The sequence below is a fragment of the Nicotiana attenuata genome, unplaced genomic scaffold (genome assembly GCF_001879085.1).
Source record: "Nicotiana attenuata strain UT unplaced genomic scaffold, NIATTr2, whole genome shotgun sequence".
Classification (NCBI taxonomy): domain Eukaryota; kingdom Viridiplantae; phylum Streptophyta; class Magnoliopsida; order Solanales; family Solanaceae; genus Nicotiana; species Nicotiana attenuata.
The window spans coordinates 976812-987911 of record NW_017670311.1 but is presented as its reverse complement, the minus strand read 5'-3'; the positions used below and the strand labels follow the sequence as shown (position 1 = coordinate 987911).

Sequence of the window (11100 nt, the reverse complement as noted above, 5' to 3'; positions counted from 1 at the left end):
CGAGGTAAACGCGACTAATTTGGTCTGGGGCTGGAGGAACGAGATCACCGATTACATCGAGCACGGAAAGTTTCCTAAAGATCCAAAAGCGTACCAGGCACTGTGTGCTAAAGCAGCGCAGTATAGTTTCAAATGAGGCCAATTGTACAGGAAATCTTTCCAAGGCCCGCTAGCCCGATGTTTGGGAGCTTCCGAAGCTGATTACGTTATGCGAGAAGTCCACGAAGGGATCTGTGGAAACCATTTGGGCGCAGATTCCTTAGTACTAAAATTGGTAAGGGCGGGATACTATTGGCCACGGATGGAACAAGACCCCAAAGCTTTTGTTAAAAAATACGATAAGTGTCAACGCTACGCACCGTTGGTACATCAACCAACAGAACCATTGCACTTAGTTTTGTCTTCCATGGCCGTTCATGAAATGGGGAATGGATATCGTCAGACCGCTGCCACTGGCTCCTTGTAAGGTAAGGTTCCTTTTAATTTTAACTGACTATTGTGGGTTGAAGCAGGTCCTTATCAGAAGATTGGCAAACGTAAAGTGGCAGACTTCTTCTGGGAGAACATAATTTGTTGATTTGGAATACCAAAAGAGATAGTTTGCAACAACTGGCCCCAGTTATAGGCACAAAGGTCACGAAGTTCCTTGAAGACCTGAAAATCAAAAGGATCACATCTTCGCCCTATCATCCAAGCGCAAGGGGTCGAGCAAAATCAACAAACAAAGTGATTACACAAAATCTCAAAAAGAAGTTGGAGGCAACTAAAGGCAAATAGCCCGAAGAACTGCAAGGAGTGCTATGGGCATACCGAACAACAGCCAAATTGAGCATAGGAGAGACTCCTTTCTCCCTTGTGTGCGGAGCACAAGCCCTGATCTCGGTGGAAGTAGGGGAACCTACCTTGAGATATTTTCAGGCGAATGAAGAAGCAAACAACGAAGCAAAGTTGGTCAATTTGGAACTACTCGATGAACGCAGGGACTTGGCACATATAAGGATGGCAACTCAAAAGTAGAGAATAGAAAGATATTATAATCGACGGATAGACAACCTCTGTTATTTCAAAGTGGGAGACTTGGTTTTAAGTAAAGTAACTCAAAACACTTGGGAACTCAATGCAGGGAAACTAGGTCCAACTTAGGAAGGCCCCTACCGGGTTTCAACTATCACCGAGAAAGGATCATACGAGTTGGAAAATCAAGATGGAGAAAAGTTTCCAAGCAACTGGAATGTGGCACACCTCAAGAGATACTATTGGTGATGAACATCACTTGTACTGAAAGTATGTACAACACTCTTTTTCCCTTCGTCCAGTTTTTGTCTCAATTAGCTTTTTCTGGCAAGGTTGTTATCGAGGCAGCAACGGAAAGCATACTACGAAGAAAGTTTCACCAACAGCAATAAGACCTTCTAATAACAAGGCACACAAGCAAAGAACCACTTGGACGATTAGATAATCTTTTGCTCGGTAGCGAAGTTCCTACCGGGAAGTTAAGTTTGCTATCGAACAAAGATTACCCGACCGCCCACAAGTGCAAGCCACTAGGGGATTGTTAGATAGTCTTTGACTCGATAGCATAAATTCCCAAGGGGAAGTGAAGTTTGTTACCAACTGAAATCATCTAGAAATTTATTGGTAGAATCCTCGAAGATGCTAAACTTCCGGTGTTCCAATTGGCATTCTTCGCAATCGTACACTGGGGGGAATGATATGAGGATACGGCAACAATGACTGCCGCTTCGATCGGGATACGAAGTCTGGAAACATGGTTATATCGGGACTGGAGACTGCGTGGCCAGCCTCGTAGAAACAAGTTGTACAAGTTAGCCACAAGAAATGGCAATTTCTCTTTAGCACAACGGATGCTTATGTACTTTTGAAAATGGAAGGAATAAAGTAAAGTCCTTTTATTTCGATCTTGTTTCTTGTTTGAAAAATGAATAGATTTTGTCATTTGAAAGTTAAACAAGTACTTCAAATGCTAGTGACACAATGAACAAGAGACGTCATCTTCAAAAGCACCGTAAACATAAAAGGGCCTTTTCTTACGAAAACCCTTACGTTAAAGGGTTGATTTCGGAAGAACTTATGCCCGGAATCCAAATGCTTTCGGGGAAAAATACACTAGAAGCCTTGCACAAAAAGATGCAAAAAGCAAACTTGCGTAAATACTTAAACAAAAAAGACACAAAGATTAAACTTGCATAATGTTTAAACGAAAGCGCGCAGAAAGGAAAATTCATGCAATAACTAAGCAAAAAGTATTTTTATTTACAACGAATGTGACAAACAACACAAGTACAGAAGTTGGAAAAAGAAGTCAAAATCTAAGTTGCCGCATCTCCGGAACCAGGAGGAAGAGAAGCGTTCGCGCCCCCAAGAGAAGGAGGTAGATTCGATGCCGGTTCGATATCTTGGCCTTCATCATTTTGGCCCTCAACATCGTCACCTTCCAGTTCCTTTTCAGTTCCCGAGAACTCAGAACCGAAACCAGAAGAATCGGTAGCATCAAGTTTGGCCGGAAGACCTCTTTTTGCAGCTAACTCCAGCTCAAGGGCCTTAGCGATTTCGGCATCAAAGTCTATGACACTCGCTTTGGCCTCTTCCAAGGGTTTTCTCCTCATGTTATACATAGAATGCGTTTTCTCAACAATGAGGGAAGCCGCTTGGCATTGAAGTTCTTCTTTAAGTTAGTCAACCTCGGTAGAAAGATTTTCTCGTGCTGATCTAACAGACTGGAGGCTGACATCGAGATCACGGATCGTAGAGCTGAAAAGTCTATTATGCTCAATGGTCCTCTTATGCTTCTTCTCCAGTTGGGCATATTTCATCCCGGCCTGCGAAATAGAAAATGTAAAATCAAAATGATATTGTATCAAAGGTAAAAGAAATAGCAAAGGAAACGAAGGAGATACCGTTGTGGCATTGTGCATGGCATTGATCAACAAGCACTCTACCGAGAGAGCTTGTATCTTTTTCCTATCTTTTTCTGAAGCCAAAGGTTTCAGCTAGTTAGCAAGTTCCACCAACCAAGACAGCAGATTGCATCCGGTAGAGAGTAGAGATCGAGAGAGTAACACTCATCCTCCTTTGCAGATCATCTGAGGGGGAAGCATAATTATGCCCCAAGTTCCCATAAACTGGGGATTGGGGGAGGGGAACATCCTCTTCTCGGACAGATGTGGCTGGTGGAAATGATGTAGCAGTTGCCGGTGGAAGAGTTAGTGAAGAAAGAGATGAAGCTGATGGCATTGAAGGGTGAGAAGCAGCTGCAAATGCAGTGCTAGTTGTTGGTTGCTCTTCAATCGAAGACGGTAGGGGCCCAGTACTCAACCTCACGGTACCGGGCGCAGTGACTAGGATCGGGCAACGAGAATTGGCATTTTCTACCATCTCAAACTCCCCCTAGAGCGCTAAGGCAACGTCCTTAGTTGGTGTAACTAACTCAACAGAATGAGCATTCTATTGAGTTGATGAAGGTCATCATCTTCTATGTAGAGAAGCCCCCTCATCACTAGCTTGTCCATCATCATCAATAACCATAGTATCTACGGCCGGATCACGCGCGACGCTCGACACCACAGCATCTGAAGACAATTCGGGCACAGTACTGCCCTTTTATTTTTTTTTCCCCGACCGCGGAGGAACGTCTCTTTTTTGCTTGCTTCCTCTCTGGCCGTGGACTCCAAAAAGAAACACTTGCACCCGAAGCAGACCCGGAGATGCCTGTTCGAGTAAACGCCTTCTGAAGCAGCCTTGCCGCATCAGCAGGATCAGCCAAAACATCCTCCTCTACGATGACAACCGAGCCCGGGGGTAGACGTGAATTCAGAAAAAAGAGAAAATATTAATCAACTTCCTTGCATGAAAAGCAAAGACGAGATGAATCCAAGTTACCAAGATTTTTGGACTTCCACCTGTATTTAAGGGCCAGTTCTTTCCATGTGCGGGTCTCGGGCATAGTGACATCCAAGATTTTTTGGACCCACTGGTCCAAGCCTTCAACCCTAGGTGGTACCCATCAAGTTGCTAAAACAGGCAAAAGAAGGGGGGTCAATAATGATATGAGATGATTTTTAATGAAAGAAAGGTTAAACAAGGAAACTTACGAGTGCGGTTCCATGATTCCGAAAAGGATGATGAAGCCGTTGCCGGAATGATATCATTGGTGGCAACCACAACGAACTTCTCCATCCTCCCACGATTGTTGTCATTATCCATGCTAGATAGTAGAGCATGGTAGACACTTTTGCTGAAATTTACCATTATCCCGCAGAAGATCTTGGGAAAATAGAGGTTCATCATGTGAGATAGGGATAGCTCCTCTCCCATTTCTTGGCACAGGCGCTGAAGACAAGTGATCGTCCTTCACACGGAAGGACTTACTTGTTCCAAACACACCTGGTAGCGGAGGCAGAACTGCACAATGACGGAGTCAAGCTCTCCACTCAGAGAAAACACCCCCAAAGTGAAGGGATACGTATAGAAATACGTAAAACCCTTCTTGGGTAAGGTCACCCGCTCCACCAGATCAAGAGAGATAATGTCTAAATCCTGGCAACGACAATCTTCCTTCACAGCAGGAATACTGGAAGGACGGATGGAAGAAGGGTATCTGCCAACGGCCCATGTAGGAGGGTTAGCAGAAGAAAATTTCTCTTCGAAGTCTTTAGTTATGACAAGACTTCTGGGATATTGGTGCTCACTGTAGGAGGAGTAGCCTCATCGGCTTTGCCTTTGTTCTTTGAGGAACTAAGGTTTTTAGAAGAAGAAGACATTCTATGTTAGAGAAGAAGGGATAACTTTTCTCATACGAAGAAAATTAAAGAAAGGTTGGAGACAGAGTACGAGTTGAATGAAGAGAATTTTAGAAAGATTGAAGAATTATGAGGTGTGAATGGAACAGTTTGATTCGTATAAGTGAAGAAATAGGCGACTAAAATCGTGGCCAAAATTACCTCGATAACCGACAAAACTAATGCTAAATCATGGGATGACGCGTGTTCGGGGTATTAAATACAGAGATACGTGTGTCTAATCAACCTTCAGAAAACTTTTCAGAGAGGGTAAGCGAATTTCCTGCCAAAAGAGGTGTTTTCTACCAACTTTTCGGTAACATAAAGTTACGCCACCGGAAAGCAGGGAGACTATCTGTATAAGGTAAAATATGGTTACATTAAATGATCAAATAAGGAAGTGACGCGTGGAGTCGAAGACAGAAAATAGTTAAATCCGAAGGCGACGACCACATCTGTTACCGGAGAGAGTAATACTCACAGAGATGAAATAAATGCTTGCTACCCGGTAGCATTAAATGAGGAATATTCTATAACATTAAGTACATGGTCCGTTACAAGGAATGTAACGTTCATTGATGGCCCTCATAATTGACATTAAGAGGGACTTGATCCTAGGACTTTGTTCCCTAGGTGCAGATAATATAGTGAGCTTTATTATCATTGTAGGGAGGACAAATTTTCTGGCAAATATACTCTATTTTCTATTTAATGCTCAATATAATCTTATCTTCTTGTTTAATAGTATCATTGCTATTGTGCCCCAAAGCCCTGCTCCCGGAATTATCGTTTCGGCTATTTTATCTCGATCTCAAGGCTAAGTATTACATTTTCGTCTAATTCATCTATAATTTCAGGATCATATTAATTCACTTGTCTATAAACCATGCGTAAATTCAACTGTACCATTTTATGGGTAAACAACAACGACAAAAATATGTCTATTCGTATAGCTTATTGTTATAGTGAGTAATGTTTAATGACATTACTATTATACTAGGTAAATTGTAATTATTATAATGTGAAAAAAATAATTATATAATTTAACTGTATAGTAAGTAAAATTCGATTACTTTAATGTAACAATAATTAGTTCTGTGATCTTGACCCACTATTTAGTCCTGCAATAAAATCATCATTCCTTTGAAGTTAAAGTTAAAATTTTCAAAACCTTCAAATGGATATCTATACCTCTCTTTTATTTTTGTAGGAGACGGATCAGTGGACCAAGGAATATAAGTATCATCCAAAATCTGGATAATAGTGTTCTTGAAATGACTATTAAATCTCATATTATCAGTCATGTGTTGTGAGCAAATGCTAACTGGTAATTAATATAGCTCGTCGTATATAGCAACTACAACTTGACTTGATTTTGAAACATTAAAGATCTGGTTGAAAAATCACCTTTAACATTCAAATGGTTAGCTAAATGTTTCCTAGTTTTATTTTACGTTTTTGTTTTGCTATTGACACAGCAGTTTATTGAAAGGTGATCTTTAAAATTAAAGTCACGAAATGGCTTCTCTGTTAACATAATAAATCCATAATCTTTTTATATAATTGAAAAATCGCTAAGGACCAATGGCATACAATTTGAAACTCGATAGATAATGGACATGTGTCCCTCTATTCTTCTCGCTTAAGTGCCAATTTTATTATGAGGTAAAATTCGAATGATGTCGCACACTTAACTCAACATCACATGTTGCATGCTTTATAACCACTAGATCAAAGCACGAGACTTGTAAATTTAGACTTATTACGAAAAAGGATTAAAATATAGGAGGTGATCTTAATATATCATGCAACACAAAAAGTTACAATTACAAAAGCAAACTTGAAAAAAATAAACTGAGCTACTCCTTCCATTTCAAAAAGAATAATTTCGGGGGAGGGAGGTTGAAATGCAAGAGTTAAACTTTCTAAATTTTCAGTGTCAATTTGAACTCCTGTTTCTTAATTTATTTTTAAAAAAAATACTATCAGAGGCTCTTAGTATTAAAAATATTATATTTTTAATGTTATGTTCTGCATCAAAAATATTTAAAAGATACAAGAAAAAAGTTATGGTTAAATAGGAAATTTTTTTGACTCTACAAATGATAATATTGTAACAGGAAAACTTAATAGTAGCTCAATTGGTTGACTACATGAACTTTCACCTTGTCGGTGAAAATTTGATTCCCTACCTTGTAATTTCCTCTCTATTTTTCCTTCCTTACCCCCTATATATAATTTTTTTTAAAAATTAGAATTAGAAAAAGAGAAAAAAAATATTGCAATAGTGTGGTATAAAATTTAAAGGAGAGAGTATAAGGATACAAGATATACAATGAATATGAAGACATAAGTGTATATGAAAACATAAAGCAACCTTATACATTATTATACATAAAAAGAAAACGAAAAAGGAAATAGCTTTAGATTACTTAGCAAGGAAATCATGCAACCGATTGAGAAATTTAAAAATAAAATAAAAATAAAGTTTCTTCTTTTAAGCATAACTCTCCTATAAATAGAATCTCTCCTCCCCGCTCAGATTCGTACTCACCCGATATAGATATACTCTTCAGTCTTCTCTATCATAACAGTCATCCAAAAAACTATACCGACACCCAACAATCTTTAAAGATACAGACATACAGATATACTTACATATATATATATATATATATATAGAGCAAATGGCGGTGGAGAGCTATGAAATTTTCTCCGGCGGCGACGAACTGCCGGAAGGTTGCATAGCTAACGCGCTGTCGTTAACGAGTCCTAAGGACGCGTGCCGGCTTTCGCTTGTGGATTCAACTTTCCGGTCGGCTGCTGAATCCGACGCCGTTTGGGAACGGTTTTTGCCGCCGGATTATGGTGACATCATTTCCCGGTCCATTAACGGTCCAGATTCACTCCCGGTTGCTTCGAAGAAAGAGCTTTACTTGCACCTCTGTGATCATCCTATCCTCATTGACGGTGGCACCAAGGTAATTAATTATCAATTAAATGATCCTTTATTTTTATTTTTTTTTCGGCTGTTGTATTCATATTAGAAATTAAGTTATGTGCATTGAAAGTGTGATGAATTTTTCATACCATTACTATTTGTTCTAGTTATCAATCAATTTTTTGAAACATAGCTACCAGCAATTACCTTTTAACTGATCTTGTCGTGTAACTATTTTTTACACAAATTTAAACTCTTCCAATTTATTGTTGCTACGCTCACATTGGAAATATCGTAGTAGTACTCCCGAAGAAAACGCATGCACTATTTAGATAATAAGATCAAGAAAATGCACCATTTTTTATTTTTATTTTTTATTTTGAGTGGATAGCTGAAGTCTGTAACGGGAAAAAGAAAGTAAAAATAACTCAATGTGTCCCATTTTATATGGCACTGTTCCTACTTAAGGAGTCCTACAAATTGCTTATCTTGATGATGATTTTTTCAAACATTTTCTAAAATTTGTAGTGTCTAAATTTTATTTGGAAAATTTGAGGAATGAATATGCAAATCACAGTATCACACCAAGAATTATATGATTTGAGACTTGGGATTCAGATTCTGTCTTCTTCTTTCTTTGTGTGTGGAGAGTGTGCATTCTATACCTTGCTTTGACTCCCACTTTGATGGATGAAATCAGATAACTGCATTCCATTTAAAATAGAATAGCTCTTCCCCTAGTTTGTACCAGAAGTTTATTTTAAGTAGCTTTATAAAAATTAACATGTGTAATATTGGTAGCATCAAATCTTTTTATCTGCACTGAAATCTAGAACATAGATTAACAATAACCTTGTGATTTTCCAAATTATGACGTTGTTTGAGCGGCTTTCAAATGCAAAATCTATGCAAATTGATAGAAGCGAAGACCTTTATGTCGCTCAAGAAACCGGATTCAGTAGTTGAGAGATAAATTTCATTAGTATTTGGCCAACTGAGAGATAATGACGTAAAGAAGTAGAGTGAATATGGAAAGATCTAGAAAATTAGATGCAAATAATCCATGTTGCGTAATAGTAAATCTATATTATACTTTGCACCTATGCATTGATTTCTCCTTTTATACTTGTTGTACTTTTACTTTAGATTATACTGCTTGGTGTCATGTGAAGTCATTAAGTTTTTTGTTCTAGAAAATATTCGACCCTGGCACCATTTCTTGTCAACTGGAAGTTTTTTAACTTGACTGGCAGATGATTGCATGCATATATCCTTTATAAAAGAATGGCTTGATGCTTCTATCTATAATTTGTTCTATGCGTGAAACAATTACTCCTGTTGTCACATCATTATAGCCAGCTTTATGTGAAAGTTGAGGTTTATATAGTTAGTTGTACTTTTGTTTTGCATGCATATCAAATTAGTAGCTTCCAAATAGTGATGCCCGCTCACAAACTTTTGAAAATTTCTGCTGTAAATGTTGTTGCCATTTAGGTGGTTGCATAAACTATAGCACTGCCCTGTCCCCTTTTCTCCGTCTCTTTGGTCTTTTGTCTTTTGAGTAGCAAAGGATTTTTTTTTTTTTAAAAAGTAATGGGACCAGTTTGCCCCTCCTGTAGATAGTGTGGCTCCACCATGAAGGCTTAAATACATAAAAATATGATGGAAATGACATTTTCTCTTTTCTGCTACAACTTGATCTTTTTTGCTTTTGAATTTTGGTCCACATGTGATATAGTAGCTCATTTTACTCTTGCTTTCTCTGCTTAGACCCACCATGTTATGCTTAACTTTGTTACTTACTTGCTAAGTATCCGTCTGACTTACTGTTGATACAAACCAGAGCTTCTCATTGGAGAAATGGAGTGGAAAGAAATGTTACATGTTAGCCGCAAGGTCGCTTAAGATTGTTTGGGCTGACACGCCTAGATATTGGAGATGGATTTCCCTTCCCGAGTCCAGGTATTTCAAATCACAAGTAACTTTTGATATTTAAGTAGCAAACTTGTAGCACTTTTAATTTCTAACTGTTAAGAAGATTGGAGATCTTTTTAGGAGATAAAGTATCATTTTTTCATTTGAAGTTGATTTTGTGTATGTATATGGAAATAGGTTCCCAGAAGTTGCTGAGCTTCTTGATGTCTGCTGGTTTGACCTTTCTGGCAAAATAAACACCAATATGCTCTCACCTGACACTAGATATGGCGCTTACCTTGTCTTCACGACAAAATCCAGGACCTATGGATTTGGAAACCAACCTGCAGAGAGCTCAGTAGGGATTACTGGACATGAAAGAGAAACACAGACAGTTTATTTGGATCCTCAGGGAGGTCGGAGACACAGGTACCAAGTAGTCCCGAGACGCTTAGGAATATTCACCCACCACATGGCTCATATATTGAGACACGAAGTGGATACACCCTATGAACCGGAAGGCCGTTATCCGAAGCAGAGAAGTGATGGGTGGATGGAAATTGAATTGGGAGAATTCTTTGTCAAGAGGGGGCAAGAAGCTGAAGTGGAGATGAGCTTGACAGAGCTGAAGGGAGGTAACTGGAAAAGTGGCTTAATTGTTGAAGGGATTGATATCAGGCCTAAGGAGGGCAAATGATTTATTTAATTATGGAAGTTTGTTTCTCTGTTCCAACTACTTCCCCTCTAAGAAACTGAGAGCAAGAAAAAGAGGAACTGAAGACCAGGAGGGTTCAAGCCCCTAGCAAGATCTCGTGGTTGAAGTCTTGGCCATACTTATAGAAGAAATTGCACAATTTTTGTGTCTTTCGATTATATTTTTTTGTTTGTTTTATGATGATAGGTTTTAATGTTTTGTTGTAATGCTTCCCTTCTGTGCAGTAATAATTTGTTTCAATTATTTTGTCTTCACTCGAATATGGCCGTCTCTACCATTGTATGCATTTGGATCTCGAACGTGGCTGTTTCTACCATTTTATGCATTTGGATCTTGATTAGATATGGACATTTTGAGTTTGGACCATTATACCTGTCTCTACACTTGGGAGAAAAGTGACCCATAGAAATAAAGGCTCACTTGTGTTGCGGCTAATCAAAATGTAGATTCGCCCAATTCTTTTAATTCTTTGTCTCATGGTTGGATGAATGTTGAAATTTACAAGATAGGGGTAAGGCCTGCGTATACACTACCCTCTCCAGATCCCACTTGTAAAATACGAGTAGCGAGATTTTTCAACACTCTATCCATGTTATATGTACAATAGTATTCTCAATCTTTGACTCGTCTGATAAGGTGACTTTCATAAGACGATGGCATAAAAATTGTTTCTAAAGTAAATAATAGTGTAACACTCCTCAACTTAAAAAAAAAAGGACACTGAAAATTGG

The 11100-nt window shown here is 38.6% G+C and overlaps 1 protein-coding gene across 1 annotated transcript; it reads left to right on the top strand.

Annotated features, from left to right (window-relative positions):
• Nucleotides 1-7277: 7277 nt before the first annotated feature.
• On the top strand, nt 7278-10717 carry LOC109237640 (F-box protein PP2-B10-like). The gene is made up of 3 exons (XM_019403966.1): nt 7278-7780; nt 9584-9702; nt 9853-10717. Exons 1-3 carry the CDS (start codon nt 7487-7489, stop codon nt 10349-10351), a joined length of 912 nt encoding a protein of 303 aa, XP_019259511.1. The 5' UTR covers nt 7278-7486; the 3' UTR covers nt 10352-10717.
• The last annotated feature ends 383 nt before the right edge of the window (nt 10718-11100 follow it).